At 35.9% G+C, this 22,316-nt stretch overlaps 1 protein-coding gene across 1 annotated transcript in view; it reads left to right on the top strand.

The window, feature by feature from the left end:
- Positions 1 to 1,714: 1,714 nt before the first annotated feature.
- The window catches only part of LOC139706414 (ERC protein 2-like), a gene marked incomplete at its 5' end in the record, with an annotated part of 375,567 nt that continues 354,965 nt past the window's right edge, over positions 1,715 to 22,316 (top strand). Inside the window, one exon of the mRNA XM_071614423.1 lies at positions 1,715 to 1,891. Coding sequence (XP_071470524.1) covers positions 1,715 to 1,891 — 177 coding nt within the window. The remainder of the gene's footprint in view (positions 1,892 to 22,316) is intronic.

Here is a 22,316-nt window from a genome sequence, read left to right as displayed (position 1 = left end):
ATATATATGAATTCATTCATATATATTTATGAATTCATTCATATATATATATATATATATATATATATATATATATATGAATATATATATGAAAGTGAATATTTGGAATGGCACTATTTGTAATAGTGAAGCACCTAGGAATAAACCCAGATACCTGTCAGCAGAATGAACAAAAAATTGTGGCAAAGTCTTACAATGGAATACTGTACTTTGTTGAAAATGAATTAATTCTATGTACATAGGTTTACATGGACATGATTTAACTTTCAGGACAGAAGTGCTTTAAAAAGTATGCATGACACAACATTGAAAAATATGCAGAACCAAATAGCATGTTACTTATGGATGCAGAAATATGTGGTAAGCCTAAAAGATAAGAGAGGAAATGACAAACTCCAAATTTAGGATGGATATAGGGTGGGGCATAGGTAATTCTAATGATTTTTTTTTTCCTGCTTTGGTGAATTGAATGATGGATACTGCTTTTACTTGTATTTCATGTACATGCTTTTCCTTGTACACTTTATGTTCTATGTCTACTCAACATTTAATATAAATAAAAACAAAACCCATATATGTGTGTGTGTATGTGTGTGTTCTGTTACTTACACATACACACACACACACATTGTTATTGTGTTATCTTTGGTTAAATGACTCTGTTGAATGATCATCTCCATGATGAATTTAAAAAAAATAATTTTTAGTTGTAGATGGACACAATGTCTTTATTTTTCTATTTATTTTTATGTGGTGCTAAGAATTGAACCCAGTGCCTCACATGTGCTAGGCAAGTGCTCTGCCGCTGAGTTCTAGTTCTCCACAGTGGAGTTTTATCTTGGGTTAATTGTATTTGTTAGTTCCCTGTTGACCCTCCTGAAGACAATGGCAATAGGCTTGGGGGTTTCATGGATGAGTAGAGTTGTTCAAGAAGCCTTCATTTCATTGTGAACCTAGGGCCCCAGTGGGATAGAAGGTACTCTACTGATGTTGTTTCTATAGTATGTATCCTAGGCCCCCAAGACTGCTTCTCAAGCTATATGTCTCTCTTCCTCCTTCTCCCACCCTCCCCTTGGAGCTATGGATATATCTCATTTATATAACATTTACAATATACATAGGGTTTTTGCGGATGTGATTTCATTTTATCATTAGAACAATGTATAAAGCAGGCCATTTATCATATTTCACAAGTCAGGAATTCCTGCTCATCTTGGCAATACTTCCTTGGTTTTTAGGACACTACCTCCTTTAGTTTTTTTTTTTTTTTAATTATTTCTTCCCAGTAAAGATTTGATCTTCTGTATTCCCTTTAAACATAGCTGTTCTTGGACTTCTTGTCTTTCATACTCTTCTCAGATTATCTTTTCTTCTCTTGTGATTTAAATATTCACATATAAACTAATATTTGCTAAATCAACTATACAGAACTCAGATCTTTCCATGAGCACCTGACCTCCATATATACAATATTATGCCTAAACTCTCACTTTCATCAAACGTGTCCAAAATTTAATTGTATCCCAACCTTGCTGTTCCTCCTGTATTCTCTACCTTGTCAAACCAACTAATCCAATGACCAGAGCCCCCTGCAATCAAGACCATTTCTTTAAGCAAATTCATGGCCTGTCCTATTGGATTGGCTATTGAAAATTGAGAGAAACCCATAGCTGTCAAATGTAAAGTATAATTTCTAATTTCTTGCAATTTTGTTATTTCACAGATTGATCAACTGAAGCAGGAACTTTCAAAGAAGGAGTCAGAACTTCTTGCCTTACAAACAAAGCTTGAAACCCTTAGCAATCAAAATTCAGATTGCAAGCAACACATTGAAGTGCTTAAAGAGTCGCTTACTGCCAAAGAACAAAGGGCTGCCATTCTTCAGACTGAGGTAAGTTATGGTCTTGGGATTCTGGATGTCAGAGATGTCATATCTGAGCAACTTTCTTTGGAAGAACCCTTGCGACCAGGTGTGTTTGGAATTCAGGTTTTTGGAATTTTGGAAAGGTGAGATCTATTGCATGTATCATACTTTGTATAACATTCCCAGTGAGGCTGCATCAATACCTTATAAGCAAAACCATGAATATTTCTGCAGAAAAATTTTCTTACTCTGAAGAAGAATAATGACTATATAAATTTTCTCCTGTCAGGTTGCATTGTGTGGTGCCACCAAAGGAGTTTGATTCACACTTGGATTTTTTTTTTTTTTTTCATTTGTCAGGGCTTTTTTTGGATTTGGAAATGATAGATAAGGGATTGATCTGGAGGTCTTTCATTTTATCAAAAATCATAAAAGTTCCTTACTTTGCTGTACATCATTTGTATAGGTCTGCCTCTTGGCACCTGTAGTTCCAGGGGTTTCTTAATAAGGAGTATCCTCAATTTCCAAAATTCTTTTATTCATTGAAGAAAGTATCATTTAAGTTTCTTAAAGGTGGTGTTGGTTATTTCTTATTCATACTTAGGCTAGTAAGATATATTTTTTGTTCATTCTTCTATCACCCTGTTTCCCCTAATTGTATTACATCTTTGGATCTGCTAAGAAATACAAAAGTACAAACTAATTAAATCAAACAATTGTCAGAAGTGAGCAATTTAGCAAAGAATGTGTTTTTGTCAGAAGAGGGTTGAGTGGGCATTGGGATACCCAGCTAGTCTCTTACCCTAAATTGGACCAGATAGTCTGCTGACCCCTGTTTGAATTTTTCTTCATGAAACAACTGATTAGATCCATATTTTGTCTTAAATTATCAATAATACTAGGATTTCTGATAAAGTTAATGTGATTGTGTTGCTGTGTGTTGGGTAGGAAGATATTTGATGAGCAAGGCAGTCTGCTTGCCCAAACAGGCAGTCAGGTTTCTTGATAATTCCTTTCCAGAAGGCAAAAATGAGAAAAGTCAGCTCATAAAGGCTTTTCCTCCCACTACCTTACACTGATGTATGTATGCTGTAGTCCCTGGCCTCTCACCCTGTTCTTATTCTTTTACTTGTATTTTATCTCTTTCAAATTAACGTAGTCCAAATTAGACCTACACATATCATTTAAAAAGTGGCGATGTGGCTAGCTTCTGCGCCACATTCAATAACTAAAATGACCCAATGAGGAGATGGTGCTTTGAAGTAGAAAAAAAATTGTTCTCCATCTGAGGCAGAGATAGTGAGATGATTTTCTAAGTCCACTGCTTTGAAGTTGAGTGTGAAATTGATGATTTTATTAGCAGGAAACATCCAAGGAATTTGTTTTGCCTTTTTTTCTCCTAGTAAGATATCTTTGTATATAGATGCAGAGGAGAAAGTTACCTAATGCTATCCATCTCTTAAAGAAAGCAATTTAGGTTGAAATTAGCTCTAATTGTTGGATCATAAGCAGAGGATTTTTGGTGGTGGAGTAAAATACTTTAAATTGGTTTCTCTACTCCTTGGAATAGCAAAGGGAAAAGAGTCTTCCTATTTAACATGTGGTGGTTTAGTGGGCGAGTAGAGGAGAGATTGTTTCCTTTTGTCCTGCAACAAAAAGTCTGGATTTAAATGAACATGCAAAGCCAGGCATGGTGGATCATGCCTCTGATGCCAGCTATTCATGAGGCTGAGGCAGGAGGATCATAAGTTCTAGGCCAGCCTGGGCAACTTAGTGAGAACCTGTCTCAAGTAAAAAATAAAAAGGGCTGGCAATGTAATTCAGTGGTAGAGTACTCTTAGGGTCAATCGCCAGTTCTGTGAAAAAACATTCATTAGAAGAATATGGTGCTCATACTCAGAAGAAGTTACATATGATAACTCTTTGCAGTTTGGTTCCTAACTCATTCCTAAATGATAGATGTCTCTGGCTTAATAGTTCATTTTTGTACAGAAGGGTTTTGCTAGTAGGGAATTTGTGTTTGGGAGGTGGTAGGATGAAGGGTGGAGTGAGGGGTAGGAGGCAAGTTGTCTGGGTTTGTGGCTGTGTGGCTTGGCTCCTTGGTTGGTTTGTTTTAACTTGTACAAATGCCCAGACACTCTTTGACATGCGTGCAATAAATCAATGGAATAATAATTACACACACACACAGAGATACACCACATTGCTCTTAACATAACATTTTATTTTTAAAATAGCTTCAAAGGGCCCCAAAGCCAAGTTTCTTATTTTGCTATTTCCCTTGATGTTTTCTATGTACTAACTTCCTCATTCACTAACATAAATTCCACAGCAATATGGATAATAATGAATTGGCTTTCTTAAGTGCCTTGCTTTTTCTGAACCTTAATGAATAATTGGCAACATATCCAGAAATTCGGAAGGCCTAACAATGATTCTGCCATGTGAAGCAAAATGTTAGATTAAAAAGATAGCATTTAGAAGTGGAAGATGTATGGACATTCCCCAGCCTCCATATTCAGAAATGGTATGATGTGGGTCAGACTTGAGCTTCTATGAGCCTTTATATGTCAGTCTATAAAATGGCAGTCATTTTGTCAGCATGACACATCTGTGTGAAAAGTGCTTTGCTTATAGTAAAGGGCTATAGCTACAAATAGTGCCTCCGTCACTGCTGTTATTATTAGCAGTACCACTGTTGATAGGGGATGTTTTGGCAAGTCAATTCTAAATAGTCACTTCTCATCTTATCCATTTTGTTTTACCTTTGTGACTCTCCTTTGAATTTTTGACAAGTGTATTTATGAACTCCATACATTCATATTTCAATTGAGTCACTTTTCTTAATATCTTAAAGCATTGAAGATAAATAAAGGTACTATGAATGTGACCATATACTTAATTCTGTCCCCTGATTAAGAAATTTGTTTCCTGGCAAGTACACTTTTCCCCAACCCAGCATGATTTCTAGACCGTCAGGCTTCATGACTTCTACATGTAGCTTTTGGAAGATGTGTTATATGACAATATAACACATCATAATGCTAGTTTGTACTAATTTTTGTTCAAGATAGGTCACTACTCTTCTAAGAGTAAATATCTGAGAACTTGTTAATCAATGAAAATATGTAGGGATTTCATATTTATGCAGGCAAGGAGCAAAATATTCAGGGGAAGGTAGTGCAGCTCTGAAGCAAGGGTCCCTAATTTAAAAAAATCAGTACATATGAGAATCTTATACTATCTCTAGGTCATTTCTCCAGAAAATTCACCTTGGCAGATACACACTCAAAATCACATATAATAATGTATATAATTTCAGGGGGTTTACATATGCTCTGAAGCAGTTCCAAGACCTTCACAGTAATGATCTTAGACCTTCACTTTAATGATCTTTGTCCTATGGATTTTGTGCATTTTCTTCACTTAATACATACTCTTTGAATGCCTTTTAAATGATAGATATAGTTCCTGCCCTCATCAAGTAGACACTGTCTTGGGCATATGGATATATGATACAGAATTGATTTATAATACCATAAACTCCCAGTGCTTTCATTATCATTGGCTACTAATAATTCCAGAGTCTTAATTGGACTTCATCTTCCTTTTATTGCTTAAAAAAAGAGTTCCACTGGATTGAGGGCTTCCTTTGTGTTAGGAAACTGATATGCATTACTTCATTGAATCTTTTTTTTGATGAGGGTGAGTACTGGGAATTGAACTCAGGGTCACTCAACAACTGAGCCACATCCACAGGCTTAGTTTGTGTTTTATTTAGAGCCTGGGTCTCCCTGAGTTGCTAGCACCTTGCCTTTGAGGAGGCTGGCTTTGAACTCGCAATTCTTCTACCTCAGCCTCCCGAGCTGCTAGGATTACAGGTGCACACTACTGTGCCTGGCTTCATTTAATCTTTTTATTTTTTTTTTAAAGTTGTAGATGGACCCAATGCCTTTATTTTGTTTATTTTTATGTGGTGCTGGGAGTCGAACCTAGTGCCTCACATGTGCTAGGAAAGCACTCTACCACCAAGCCACAACCCTAGTTCTTATTTAAACTTAATGGCAAAGTTTGTGGCAAGTTTTGTATTTCTGTCCTAACCAATGAATTCACTGTACTTTCAAGCATGTTTATAATCTTGTATTGTCTAAGAAAGGAGCTAAGAATGAATAACTGGGACTTACATCCTCATGGTAACATTATGCCTATAATAGAATGTTGTGGCCATAGTGATGAAGGCTGTTGCTCAACCTTTAGGGGAAATTTCAATTTTTCAGAAAGTTTAGAATCCTAGTATATCAAGTAGAGTTTATTGTATAGTTTTTATTTCCTTAAAAATGTTCCATGAACATCTTTAAGGAAATAAAAAACTTTTACACACACACATATATATATATATATATATATATATACACACACACACACACATGCACACACACCCATATATATACACACACACATACATACATATATACATACACACATGTATGCTTGCATACTATGTATAAAAAAGGGAAAGAATGGGCAACAGTATATTCCTTTGTTTTGAGTGGTGGAGACCAAGGTGTTCTTTAGATTTTTCATGATATGTGTGTTAGACATTCGTAATATTAAAATTAAATGGATTTTTAACAGAAGTTGCATGATCATTTCTGCAAGGAGCTTGTGTAAGGTGCTGGTGGTAGAGGCAGCATTTTTGAGCCTGTGGCAGTATTTCTCAGTCACTGAGTCACAGATGACTCAGTGTGATAGCAAGACCAGGGTGCAAACTTTGCCTGCCAATTTGCAAGATGAATCATAAAATCCAAGCTTTTAACAATGAAAATGTTGTTACACAGAGAAAAGAACAAGTTTTCTGTGTCCTTGCTTCTCAGTTTATTAACATTGGGATGGCGTCTCTGCCTCACTTTATGGCAAAGCTGCAACTTGTGGGCAAAGAGGACACCATAACAGGGAGTTGGGAATGCCATGTGGCTTCCAAAGACTGTGGGAGTAGACACATTCCCTGTGGGACCTTGCAAACAATTCCACATATTTAAGAAACTACTCATTTTTCAGGACTCACAGGTTTGGAAGGAGTTTTTTTTTAATGCATGGAAATAATATTTGCCACAGTATATAAGGTGTGATTTACAAGGAGTCATCCTTTACTGTTACACAATTATTTTAGTTTTTCTTTTCATTTTCTGCTGTAGTTAACTGGCAAGCTGTCTTTTTAATCACTTCATGTCAGCCTTCAAAGTATAATATTTAAGTGTCCTTTTTTAGGTAAACTTTTGTTTGGAGCCCTTCATGATCACTGCATTTAAAATTGAGGTGCTTTTTAAAAAAGTTAGTAGCATATGTCAAAACCAACTTTTAAGACTGTCACACTACCCCAGTGTCATTTAGGGTATATTGTCTTGCTTGCAAAGAATGTCTTTAAAATTAATAACTTAAGAGATTTGGTGGAAAAATATACAAAAGAAAGCCCTGTGTCATTTGCATTTTTTTACTCTAAGCCTCTTGTTGGCTTCACATTTTAAGATGTTTTTATTTGACGGGGAAAGTCATCATTTGAAATTTTTATTGATAACACTCTTAACTGCAAGAAAAAGACATAAACCTGCAAAGCAGTAACTATCATGGTGGCCACAATTGGGAGGTCTGCAGAATGGTTTATTACCAGTAGAAGAAAAAAAAGATTGGGAACCACAGTCGTTACAAGGGTCACCACCTCTGCTACGTGAATTTTATTTTTTTCTCTTTCCATTTTGAGAGTATGGATGATCGCAGTGTGGAACTACACACTTTCCCCTCCCCTAATGTCTGTGGGCTTTGTTTTGATTCTCTTTTTATTAATGATGTGAAAATTTGGGTTCACATAAAAATGAGCCAGGGTCAAGCTTTGTGAGCCTCAGAATGCAGAAAATGTCCCTGTATCTAGCCAGTGAAGGGATTGTATAAAGGGGCACATTTGATTTTCAAAGATTTTTAGCTGTTTTTCAGATTTTCAGTTATCCTGGTGACTATATTGGTGCTTTTATTTTCTTAAGACAAAAGCACAAAATGAATTAAAATATATGCAAGGGAGCATCCCAAGTTTGTTATAAAAGCTTTTATGGTGGTTCTGTGGTCATTTCTGGACTATTAGAGAATGGCACATGTAGCTACTGACATCATCTTGTTTCATAGGTCAAGAGTATTGTACTTTGTTGTTATTTTCATTGTTCAGGCTTTCAGAGAATGCCTTATTTAACACCTTGTTAGGATAAAATTGCTTTTGACTTCGTAAACACAGGTGTTCAGTTTGAATCTTAATGAACTGTGAAATAGGTAGATGTCTAAAAGGAAATTCTATAAATTGTGAACATGGCTCTGTCAGCACGCTAAATGGATTAGGAAAATTCATTCTCTGCCCTGTAACTGAACACCAATGTGATGCGTGTTCATGAATTAGTCCTGAAAAGCCAATAAAATGGAGGAAGAAAGTAGAATCTAGAAGATGTTGATGATGGGGTTTCCCCCACCACAAATGAATCTGGTGCAGAAGGGCTTGGAAATCAGAATGGCTATTTAGAGGAAGGCCAAGAAGGAATACATATGAGCAGACAACACAGAATTTATAGAGTAAAACCACAAACACCTTATTTTCCATTGTACCAAAATAATGATATTTTACAGTGCTCTTTTTGTATGGAATTCTGCTTTCAATTTTATATTGTTACTGCAACTCAAATCTTATTATAAGTATTCCAACAAAAATCCTTTTTTAATCAAAAACTTTCCAAGCCTTAGCTATTGTCAACGTATTTTGAGTAACTTATTTTCCTACTGGAACAAAAGAATTTGGGCCTTCTTTTTGAGCTCATCAGGATGTTATTTGACCCATACAGCCAAACATGTAATTAAGATAACTGAATCATTTTTAATTTCTATATTATATCCCTACATAATCTATGTACATTATTTTGTGGTGTAAAGATATGGAATCAGAACTCTTTATTTCTTTGAAAGAAAAGAAATGGATCATTAGTACTTTTGTTTGCTTATACTTCTGTTTGAAAAAACGACTTGTCTATAATAAGCAGTGACTTGAAGTGACAATATCCAATTAACCAATCATCTATGAGAAAATACACAGCCACTGGTAAGTGTTACTTACTGGTAAATGGTTTGCAGGGGGAAAATAAAAGTATGTATTTCTGTCATGTCTGTGGGAAACTGACTTGCCACTTTAAAAAAGGAGATGACAGAATTTAGGAGGAGGGAAATCCAACAAAACAACTCTCACTGACCCCCAAGCTTACATTCTTTCCTTTTTAAAAATGAAGTTTATGGAAAACAGAGTTTATTAAGTACTTCCATCCAGTTTTTTTTTTTCTTTTGGGGGGCACTCTTTAGAAATAACCAGTGTACATTGTGATTATGTTCTCTGGATCCACATTTGTAACAGTTGCCTGCATCCCTCTGGAGAAGGGCTAACATTTGCTGCAGTGAAGTTTCTTTATGTATATTTACACAGCAAACCAAAATGTGAAGAGTGAAGTAAGATAGCAGGACTTCTGCAAGAATATTTCACCTTTTTAAATATGAACTTCACTTTTTTTCTTCTTTAAATTAAATACAGATATTTATTCTACACAATAGTGTAGGTTTAATAAAACTCTTCTTACTAAATAAAAGGAATACAACTTGAGATAATAAGTTGTGTAGATGAGGACCATTTTAAACCATAGGAGTTTGATTTTGTTGCAAGAATTTCTATCTTCAAGTCTATGAAGTTTATTTTATTGCATTCATTTCTTAAAATTTTCAAATGAAAGGCAATTTCTTAAATTCTTATGAATACAAAAGAACAATGTTTGATCCCTACAATGTTATTTGGCTGTGGTTAATTTGAAACTGAAGAGACTGTGACTTGTGGCCTTGAGATCTGGCCAGTGTAAAGGAAAAAAAGAGGCTCCACCTCCTCATTTTCTCAGTGTATCCTTAGTCCAGTGCTGGCAGTATCAACTTTGAGAAGGGTAACTTGTCTCCACACTGATGACTACCTTTGACAGCTCTTCTGAGAGTAGGACAGGAAGAAAGCAATGGCAAGCTGGGCATGTGGAGCTACTTGAAAATGTAGCCGGAGACCTGTCTGTGTCTGGGAGAGCAGCTTGAGGATTTGCTAACTCTTTAAACTTGCTCCCATCCCAAGTTACAAAGTACATTTGGTACATCAATTAAGTACATTAATTGTAAAGATTTAATTAGGAAAAGCTTAAATTACACAGAGACAGAGCATTTAATATGGAAATTAGGTATATAGCATGATTTTGGTAACCTTCTTGTTAGATCTCCAGTAAGTTATTTATAAGGTATCTACTATGTGTTAGGCATGGTGCTAGGTGCTGGGAATACAGAGAAGTAAGCAAGAAATAAACAATACCAACACTACCACTCAAAATATAATGATTGGGAGTTGATTCACACAAGATTGCCTCTCTTGGTTGCCTTCCAGAGCAACCCCAGGAAGACCTTAGGCATCTGACAAAGCATCCCAGTAAGTTCATGAAAATCATTGATGACTAAAAGAACTGTTATGATATTTTCAGACCTCGTCACTTACAAATCTTTGAATTCTCAAGTGTATTTTCTTGGAAAAATCTCCAATGAAGATTGTGTAGAAGACAAAAATATAATCTTATTCCTCAGGGACATTGTATCTAGCTGGAGATTTCATTACTAAGCTACACTTGAATATGTATTTTGACTTTTTATTGGCCTGTATTTATATAAAACTTCATACAACATAAGTCTCATGAAGAAAATGACCTTTGGTTTATTCACTGGGATATATGAGCTTTGAAAGCAATACATGGCACACATAGGAACTTCAAAAATATTTGTTGGATCTATTAATGAACTATTATTCTCTTTTATCATTGTTATCAATGGAGATATTTAGACTTTGGCAATGCTTTAATGTTGGTACTAGGAGAAAAGATTGATTAACTCTTCTATAAATAAGGTGTGGGGAAAACTTCTAACTACCAAGCAAATCTTTGGTAGCGATAATGTGTAAAATAAAGTAATTTATATGGCAATAATTATTATATTAAAAGACAAGTAACAACTTGGGAAGTAGATGCTCAAGTTTTGCTGCAGATAATGGCTTCAGATTTCTAGTAAGTAATGATTTTAAAAATAGAAACCCAAAAGGCCAACAACCCTATAGAATAATTATGCTATCAATCTATACACACACACACACACACACACACACACACACACACACACATACACACAGTGACACTACATAGAAAAATAAATGTAAATACTCCCTAAATTATGATATTCAATATGATAAGAAAATTGCATATTAAAACTACATTGAAAAATCATTTTTCACTTACTACATTGGTAAAAGTCCAAAAGTTTGAAACATTATCTATTGGCAAGACTGGTGGGGGGTAAATTAGCCTTTCAATAATGCTGGTAGTAATAATGCAGAGTGGTAAATTCCATCTCAGAGGAGAATTTGACAAAATTTAGCAAATTCCACATGTGTTTGCTTTTGACTGGCAATCTCAGTTGTAGAAATAGATCTCAAAGGTATACTGGTAAAAATATAAAACATCCAAGACTTCATTGCAACATGTTTGTACTAGCAAAAGACTGGAAACAATCAAGATGTCTGTAGGATGGGACTGATTGAATAAATCATTATGATCCAGAAGATGGAGTGTTATGCAGTTGTGCAAAAGATGAACTCTACTACATCAGTATACTGACATGGAGGGATCCATAGTATATTTTGTCAAACCAAGAAAAAAAAAAGAAGGTGATGAAAAGAGTATATGATATGCTTCTGTTTATCAAAGGAGTTGGGGGACTGTAAAAATTTATGAATGTGTGAAATTGCTTATTTTTATAAAAATGATGGAAAAATCACAAAATTAACAAATACTGGAGATCATAGGATATAATGAATAGGGAGAGAGCCTAGACTTTTTGAGCATATACCTTGTCTTATAGATTTGACTTTGGGACCATGAAAATATTTTACATAATTACAAAGCAAAATTAAATTCTGAAAGGCAATCCTTAAAAAGTTAAAAGGAAAATGAACCAAACCTGTCTGTGTTGTCTGAATCATCATTCAGATGACTGGCATAACCACACAGAGAAGATCTATTCCAAGTGACTTTAAAGCAGAGTTTTATAAGTGCACATCTCCAGTGGGATCTAATCCAGGATATAGACATGTAAAACATCTTAAACCTTTTTCAGTAATTGTATTATTGGTTGCAGTGTGGGTATTGCTATTCTAAGCAGATGTATGTGAAGAATGAAATAAAGCAAATGAAAGTTTCTGCAGGTGTCTTTAAAAAGAGTTTAAATTTCCAGCCTGTGAGAAAAAGGAAATACATATGCAATATTAATGAAGTTAAGTGAATGTACTGTGTTTCATTTGGAATATCAGTATGAACACATGTTGTATTTCATACTTTAAAGCGTATGTATGTTTTATATGTAATATATAGGATACATATGCTAATTGTAATCCATATACTAATATATATCCTAGCTATGCCCCTGAAAAGTCCTAGAAACAAGGATCAATCTAGTAGCAATGAGCATTCCTACTGTCAAATTGTACTCTTTTCCTACTAACAGCCTTTATAGAGCTGGTTAAATCTATGTCTGGGACAGGAAACAATGCCTGTAACATCTTGTCATGCTGTAAAACAGGAAAGCTTACACAGGCTGAGAGAAGCACATCAAAAGGACTGAGAGACTCTCACTGGCTAACCATGTACCCCTAATCAAAGAATTTGAGCAACAGTGGCAGATAAAGTATGTGTAAAGCATGACTTATGGGTAATAACTATTTAAAAATATTCTTTTGTAGAATCTGTGGAACCAACTTGTTATTTTTGAAACTGGTAAGTAAAGGGAGAGAATTGAACACTCATCATAATTTTTTAATATAAATTTTACCTCAGGGTAATCAAAGGGTAGATTATAAAAGAATTCCAGCTGACAAATGAAGAATCAATGATAGACCATGAGTATTTTGTAACTGCCAATAACTTAATTGGTCTGGAGATTGAACTTTAATGGATCTCTGTCAAATGCCCTGTGCTTCCTGTGCCTCCATGTGCTCCATTGCCAATGAAGTTGTCTTGCATGGAAATACAAAGGAGAGAAAGTAACTTGACAAACAACCCCATAGAGTGCAGTGTGTTTATTTCCATCATAGGAAATGAGAATGAGTTGTTGTTAACAAAAAACCCAAAAATATTAAAGGAACTAGAGAGGTAGAGAGCAAAACTATAGGTTAAAAATATATAGGACACATAAAACTCAACCATAGTGTACAGACCTTATTATGATTCTGATTCAAATAAAAAATGGTAAAATTGTGAGCCCACTCGGGAAATTTAAAGGTTAAACTGATGATATTGAACAATCCTTGGTAAACTTTTCTAAGGTGTGATAATGAAAAAATTTTAAGGTAAGAAATCCTTGTCTCTTAAACATATAAGCTCAATTAGTTATGGATGAAATGACATAAGATCTGGCATTTAATTTAAAATCATTAGGGGAATAGAAAAGGGGAGTGGGGTGGTAGATGAAACAAAAGTAGTCATAAGTAGATTCTTGTTTAAGTTGGGAAATGAGTATGTGGAATGCATTATATTATTTTCTCTACTTTCGCAGATTTTGATATTTATGTAATAAAACATCAAAAATGAAATAAAAATAAATGAGTGAGTTGCCTGCATAGGTTCTTTGATTCATTTCCAATTACCAGGGATAAACCACAAGAAGTCTCCCACTTACCTTGGGACTTCATGTCTTCATTTATACAGATGTTGCTGCTGCTAAATTATTTTTAAGATGACGTTGACTATAAAGATGATTTCAGACCTTTTATCAAATCAACCAAAATATACATGCAGAAGGAAAAAGTCTTATTTTTAATTTTTTTGTAGTTTTCCTGACTTTGTTTTATGAGGGGGTAATTTGGATGTAAAAGACCTAGAAGAAAGCATTGGGAAATCTGATAGGGAAGCTTTTTATGTTGGAGCTTTTGGAAATCTTTTTTCAATCTAGCCCAGTCCCTGTAAGACTTTGCAGCTGGCTGATGTCAGGGGCCTGCTGATGACTCACTCCATTTAGTCAGGGTCAGTTCTCCATAACTTCCCTGGAAATGGCTTGGGCAGCTAGGCATTGATGATGGCTGCACCTATTTGGCTTGATATCATTTCTTTTACCCACATTTGTGGGTATCATTCATCAGGAGATCTAATTTCTACCTTGCTCTCACTTCAGAAGTTTAGAAAACTTTATTTTTGCTTGGATTCTTCCATCAGTCTTACAACTAGGTGTTTTCTGATTAGTAAAACATAACTCTGACTCAAGGAATCCTAAATATTTTTCTGACATATTTTAGAGAGAAAGTATATTAAAAATGAAACAGTAGTAAGACCTTGTTAATTTTATTTTTTTAATCTTTTTCCGTGCTGAAGCCATTCAATATGGACTTGTCAAAGTGTGCCAATGCATGTTTTGTAAATTGAGTTTATCTAAATCCCAGTCTAGAAGAAGTAAGCCAGTTTTTTCTTTTTCTAGAAAGTGAATTTCAAAGTAATACCATATGTTGAATGAAATATAGTATAGCTAAGTTCATGACCATGATATCTTACTGTTTCATAGAGTAGTTTTGGAAACATAAAAAAGAAAAGGGTGCTTATTAATTTATATAAGATTTGAGAGAGAATTAAGACCTAAGCAACTTGAAAATATTTCTTTTGGTCAGTTATAGAACTTGTGTAGATAGGTTTCTGGCAAGCTAATTTCTCATTCATTCCTTTGTTTTTTGGATGTATTTCTTATATTCATTTCTGCATGTTATGGTTTAGATCTGAAGTGTCCCCCAAATGGTCATGTGTTGAAGACTTGGTCCCCAATGCAGCAATGTTCAGAAGTAAGGCTTTTGGAAAGTGATTGGATCATGAAGGCTCTGACTTCATCAATGGACTAATCCATTGATGTCTTCATAGCTGATGATATTAGTGGGAGGTGGTGGAGGCTTTAGGAGGTGGTACCTAGTTGGAGCAACATGACCCCAGCCTCCCCCAACCCCCTGCTTCCTGGCTGCCATGAGGCAAGCAGCTTTGCTTCACTATACCCTCTCTGCCGCGACTTTCTGCCTTACCATTTACCTAAATGCAACAGACTCCACTAACTGTGGATTGAAACTTCTGAAATCATGATCCAAAATAAATATTTCTTCTTTTAAGTTGATTTTTCTCAGCTACTTTGTCACAGAAACAGAATGCAGACTAACACACTGCACATACTTTTGGATCTTTGCTGATAGCAGCTGTTGGTGCCTGCAATTCTGGAATGTCATGGACTGTGTCACTTTCTCTGCTCTCCTTTTCATGATAGTTAACACTGAGTTTCTAAAATTGTTCTTTAACTTTACTCTAATTTTCTTAATGATGGAACCATCTTGTATTATATATCTTCCCCAATTCTGCAATGTGTAGTTGTGCTTAATTTCCTCTGTAGCTATTGTGGCTGTTGGTTTATATCAAGGACTCTTTACAAGGTTTGGAATCTTTCAAAGCCAGGGAAGATGCTGCATTGACTGACTATGGAAAAGTAAATAAATCTTTGCATTTATTTTCATCTTTATAACACTTTGCTATAATACCAGTCCTTTAGTAATAAATTATTACAGATTTTTTTTTATTCTGGACACTGTGCTACCTATAAGCTGAAATTTATAATTTCAATTAGAAACATTTCTAAAATAATACTTCTTGTTTTTACTAGTGAGCTAATGCTCTATACTGGTGACTAACCTAATTAAAGTGCTTCATTCTTGGAAAACTCAGAATGAAGTTACTAATGGCATTAATGCTTAATGCATTTTGCCTATAGGGAGTCGTATATATCATCAAGACTAAAATAATTATAGCATATCACATTTATTAAACACTTGACAGATACCAAGCCTGTTTGTAATGTCAAATAGTCTTTAATCCTTTAAAGTTGGTAGTACTCAATTCTGATGGACTTTCTTATTTTATAAAGTGTTAATGTGCAAAGTGGCTGTAGTTAGAATGGATTTAATAATTGTCTATAATACATATTGATGGAGAATTCCCAGGGTAAGTTAGGCAACATATGGTTGTTCCTAGGTCCTTCCCATTTGTAGATACAGAACCAAAATAGCACTCTAGAATAATACAGGCAAAAACAAAAGAACTATACAAACACTGGGGATTCCTGTGCCTGTGGGGAAGGACATCAAGATAAGCATCATAGAAGTGGAGACACTTTAGCTGAACCCTGAAAGGTGAAGAATGAAAATTGTGTACAAGTGGGGAAAAGATGAAGGGAAAAGGTTTGCAACAGAAGAAATAACACATAGGGTGAAAAAATGTGGCTGGTTCAGGAAACACTGAGTAATTCCTGTGTCTGAAGTGTCCTGTTTGAAGTATGTCCCTGTAAGAGAGATGAGGGAATGAGGATATAGGACTGCATAGCATAGTGGCTGGGTTCATGAGTTTTAGGTCAGAAACATGCCTGGTTTAGAGCTCTAAGTCTATGTCTTCCTGGCTGTGTATTGGCTGAAAATTTTTTTATTCATTTGTTCATTCAACAGGTATTATTTGATGTGTTCCGTAAAAATGGGTAGGAGATAAAGAAATGAAGAAAACAGGCAAAAAAATTCCTGTTTTCATGGAGCTTATATTCTAGTGTTTCACAGGTGTATATGGAGGGGTCATGAGAGGGAGAAGAAAACAAACACATGTGAAAGGTCCATTTATTGGCAAATGTGAGAGATCTGATATATCACACAAAATAACAGTATGATTTGGTCAATATCATTCCCCCTTATTTCCCCTTTCCCTTCCTTCCTCCCTTCTTGTAGTCCCTTTCCTCTCCTCTACTGATATCCCTTCGATTTTTATGATATCCCTCTACTCCTTTCTTTTTCCTTTTCCTCTATAGCTTTTAAATATGAAAGAGAACATATATATGGAAGGAGGTGCAAGTACCCAGAGTGTCAGGAGGGAGCTTAGTGTGCCACAGGACAAAGAAAATCAGTGAGGCCCAAGTAGAGTGGGTGAAGCTTGGGAACGTGGAGGAGCAAGGTGAAGGTGGAGAAGTTGGAAAGATGAAGACAAAGAGGGTCTTGTCTGTCACAGCAAGAAAATAGAATTGTGTTGTTAGTTCAGTGGGAAGCCATTGGAGGAGTTTAAGAAAGGCAATGGATGGTCTGATTTGCATTCTTAAGAGAATTCTGACTGCTGTGTGGACAGTGGCCCATATGGGGCTTGAGTGGAGGCTGTGAGCTGCTGCAGACATCCTGGTGAGGAGTGACAGTGGTCTGGACCCAGTGATAATGTGGAAGTGAAGAGAGGAGGATAGTTTTGTCATGAATTGTGGAGGGATAGTGTCTTATTAGTTCATCCACATTGTTAGAACAAAAATCACATAAACTAGATGATTTACAAATAACAAAAACATTTTTCACAATTCTGGAGGCTGGGAAATTCAGGATGAAGGTGCTAGTAGATTCCATGTCTGGTGAGTTCAGCTTTCTGGTCCAAAGAAAGGACCTTCTCCCTGTATTCTTATGTGGCAAAAGAAGAGAAAAAGAAACCCTTAGAAGCTTTAGGTTCTTTATGTCTCTTAAATGAGGGAACTAATCCCAGTCATGAAAGAGGCACAGTCACCTCCCAAAGGCTCCACTTCCTTCTATCCTCACTCTGTATTTTATCACATGAATTTTGGTAGGACAAGACACACAGACCATAGCAGTTAGTTGCTGGAATGTGTGAAGGAAATGGAGATGGGCAGGTTTGAGAAGAGAGATTATTCAAGAACAGATTTTTAGGTTTTGGGTTGGAATAACTAGAAGGACAAGTCACTTGTCTCCTTAAATTCTGGAGAGTTTTTCCAAGGATTAAATGAGATAAGAGGAGATGAATTTATCAAATATGCTTTGATAATGAAGACACAAAGCCCATAGAGTGGCAGAGAAATTGAGAGAAAAATCAAAGAGGAAGCACCTAGCAGAAGCCATGAAACAGCAGAATCCAAGAACCAAGCCAAAGCTGTGAAGTGGAGAGAAAAGAAGGTATTGGTAGTAGCCACAGAAGCAGTGGCAATAGAGAGAGTGAGGTATGACTAAGGGGCCTTTTTGTGCTACCCATGAGCCTCTTGATCCTCTGGCAAATCATAAATGGAGTTTCTATTTTCTTCAGGACCTGGGCATACAGTTGCCTACAGTTTTCTGGGTCTTCTTTTGCCTCTTCCATAAGCCCTCTTTTCCTGGCAAACCTGTGTTTGTCTCTACTTACTACAGCCTGAATGAACCAGAATAAGACACCAGACTTCTTTGTGTATGTTACAGAACATATCTTTTTTTAAAAAATACATTTATTTTATTTATTTTTATGTGGTGCTGAGGATTGAACTCAGGGCCTCACATATGCTAGGTGAGCACTCTACCACTGAGCCACAACCCCAGCCCCAGAACACATCTTTCAGGATACTAATAGATTGTGTGTGTTTTTAAATGATAAAGTAATGGAAAAACAAAATTACATTGTCAAAAATATTTTAGATATACCAAAATACTTTAAATGTAGAGTAAATTCCTCTGTTAGACAAAACAAACTCAGAAAGTCAACGTTCATATGTTCTCTTTTGTACGTGGAAGCTAGAGAGAAAAAAAAAAAAGAAAGGTGGTGGTGGAGATCTCACGAAAATTGAAGGGAGATCCATACAGTGAAGAAAGGGACCAGGGGAGGAAAGAGGAGGAAGAAAGGGGGAAATAATGGGGAATGATAGTGGCCAGATTATATTGTCAAATTATGTGCATGTATGAACATGTAACAGTGAATTCCACCATTATGTATTGCCGCAGTCTGGCTGGGCACAAATGCTGCAGTCTGGCTGGGCACAAAATCACGAGCCACCACACAGCTTGTAGATTCAAACAGCAACTCTTTATTCCCGAACTCACACCAGCCGTCTACAAACACGTTCTGGGGAAATCCACGTTCTCTGCCCAAATCCACCTCCACTGGGCTTCTGTCTCCCAAAATATACTGTTTGAATCCCTTGAGAACTCAAGGGGAACTCAGGCAGCAGGATACGCCCTATTCCCAGCAGGAATAATCTTAAACCTTAAACCTGGAACCTAAACTGGGAACGCCCTAAACCCGATTATCTTAAACCGGGAACACCCTAATCCGCCCTGGTCCTTGAGCAAGGTCACCTACATTCAATGTCACTGCAAAATGTCAGCAACATGGGGTACGCTGGCAAGGAAATTGTCATACCTACTTGGCTAATGGCTCCCAGCAATGTATGATTATAATGTACCAATAAAATTTAAAAGAAAAAAATAAAGATCCAAATGATGTTCTGGAAAAAGTAAATGTAAATTCCCCTTGACTCTTCTAAACACACTGAAGTTGTTTCACTTCCCCACACTCACTATTTGGAAGCATATCCTTTCAAATTAGTGACAAACTGTATGTATGGGTGGGGATCTATATTTATATTGTGGAGAATCTCCTAACCTAATGAGATCATATGTGATGAGAAATAAAATAACTTGCCTTTCTCCTGTACTAGGTCTTGGAGGTCCTTTCATGTCAGTGCACACTGACCTGCCTTGCTATCAATCGCTGTTCATTACTCCACATCCATTAGTGGGTCATTCCCCAGTAGATGAACAGCTTGTTTCCCATTGTTTCTATTATAGATTCATTTCTAAAAACTGAGCTCTGTTACTGTGTGACCTTTCACCCACTCTAGCAAAACCAACATAATCTTCTGAAGTTCTTTGTCACTTGGTGGCATCTGTGGATGAGGCTAAGATGCAGGTGGACTCTATGGAGCTGGTGTGGATTGCAGTCAGGCACATGTGGCAGCAATTTTTCATGTTTTCTGTTAATGCAGGAAGGAATTAGAACTCCCAGGAAGGGTTGGGAGTCTTGAACATTGAAGTTTTCTTGGGGAAAAAAACCCTCAAACCCATTTATATTAACACCTAGTTGTGTGTGTGTGTGTGTGTGTGTGTGTGTGTATGGTCATGTGTATATATATAGAGCATATATATGTATATATATTTACGCACATGTACATGGCTTACCTGAACCTATATACAGAAAGCATACAAATTATAAGTATTATTATTAAATTTATATATTAATTTTAAAAATACTCCAACTTTCAGAATGCCAGAGATCCAGGCATTTAATGCAGTTAAATAAAAATATGTATCTTCAATTTTCATGAGATTCCCACCACCACCTTTCTTTTTCTTTTTCCTCTCTAGTTTCCACATATAAGAGAGAACACATGACCCTTGACTTTCTGAGTTTGGTTTGGTTTGTTTAACAGAGGAATTTACTCTACATTTATCTACATAGTGAAGATATCGATAAATTTCTTAAGTCATATGATCTGCCCAGATTGAGTCAGGAAGACACACACAACTTAAACAGACCAATAACAAAGGAAGAAATTGAAGAGGCCATCAAAAGACTACCAACCAAGGAAAGCCCTGGACGGGATGGGTATACAGCAGAGTTTTACAAAACCTTCAAAGAAGAATTAATACCAATACTTTTCAAGCTATTTCAAGAAATAGAAAAAGAAGGAGCTCTTCCAAATTCATTCTATGAGGCCAACATCACCTTGATCCCGAAACCAGACAAAGACACTTCAAAGAAAGAAAATTACAGACCAGTATCTCTAATGAATTTAGATGCAAAAATTCTCAATAAAATCCTGGTGAATCGAATACAAAAGCATATCAAAAAAATTGTGCACCATGATCAAGTAGGATTCATCCCTGGGATGCAAGGCTGGTTCAATATATGGAAATCAATAAATGTTATTCACCACATCAATAGATTTAAAGATAAGAACCATATGATCATCTCGATAGAGGCAGGCAGAAAAAGCATTCGACAAAGTACAGCATCCCTTTATGTTCAAAACACTAGGAATAACAAACAAAATAACAAATTAATAAAACTAATTAAACAATCCCTAGTTTAATAAATAAACTAGGGATAACAGGAACTTACCTCAACATTGTAAAAGCTATATATGCTAAACCTCAGGCTAGCATCATTCTAAATGGAGAAAAACTGAAGGCATTCCCTCTAAAATCTGGAACTAGACAGGGATGCCCTCTCTCACCACTTCTATTCAATTTAGTTCTTGAAATACTAGCCAGAGCAATTAGACAGACAAAAGAAATTAAAGGCATAAAAATAGGAAAAGAAGAACTTAAATTATCACTATTTGCAGATGACATGATAATATATCTAACAGACCCCAAAAGGATCTACAAGGAAACTGCTAGAGTTAATAAATGAATTCAGCAAAGTGGCAGGATATAAAATCAACACGCATAAATCAAAGGCATTCCTGTATATCAGCAACAAAACTTCTGAAATGGAAATGAGGAAAACCACTCCATTCACAATATCCTCAAAAAAAATAAAATATTTGGGAATCAACCTAACAAAAGAGGTGAAAGATTTATACAATGAAAACTACAGAACCCTAAAGAGAGAGATAGAAGAAGATCTTAGAAGATGGAAAAATGTACCCTGTTCATGGATAGGCAGAACTAACATCATCAAAATGGCGATATTACCAAAAGTTCCCTACAGGTTTAATGCGATGCGAATCAAAATCCCAACGGCATTTCTTGTAGAAATAGAGAAAGCAATCATGAAATTCATATGGAAAAACAAAAGACCCAGAATAACAAAAGCAATTCTAAGCAGGAAGTGTGAATCTGGAGGTATAGCGATACCAGATTTCAAACAGTACTACAGAGCAATAGTAACAAAAACAGCATGGTACTGGTACCAAAACAGGCAGGTGGACCAGTGGTACAGAATAGAGGACACAGAGACCAATCCACAAAACTACAACTTTCTTATATTTGATAAAGGGGTTAAAAGCATGCAATGGAGGAAGGATAGCATCTTCAACAAATGGTGCTAGGAAAACTGGAAATCCATATGCAACAAAATGAAGCTGAACCCCTTTTTCTTGCCATGCACAAAAGTTAACTCAAAATGGATCAAAGAGCTTGATATCAAATCAGAGACCCTGCGCCTGATAGAAGAAAAAGTTGGCTCCGTTCTACATATTGTGGGGTCAGGCTCCAAATTCCTTAATAGGACGCCCATAGCCCAAGAGTTAATAACAAGAATAAACAAATGGGACTTACTTAAACTAAAAAGTTTTTTTCTCAGCAAGAGAAACAATAAGAGAGGTAAATAGGGAGCCTACATCCTGGGAACAGATCTCACTCCTCACATTTCAGATAGAGCCCTAATTTCCAGAATATACAAAGAACTCAAAAAATTAAACAATAGGATAACAAATAACCCAATCAACAAATGGGCCAAGG

The sequence above is a fragment of the Marmota flaviventris genome, chromosome 1, assembly GCF_047511675.1.
Source record: "Marmota flaviventris isolate mMarFla1 chromosome 1, mMarFla1.hap1, whole genome shotgun sequence".
Taxonomy (NCBI): domain Eukaryota; kingdom Metazoa; phylum Chordata; class Mammalia; order Rodentia; family Sciuridae; genus Marmota; species Marmota flaviventris.
This window is presented reverse-complemented; position numbering and strand designations above follow the sequence as displayed.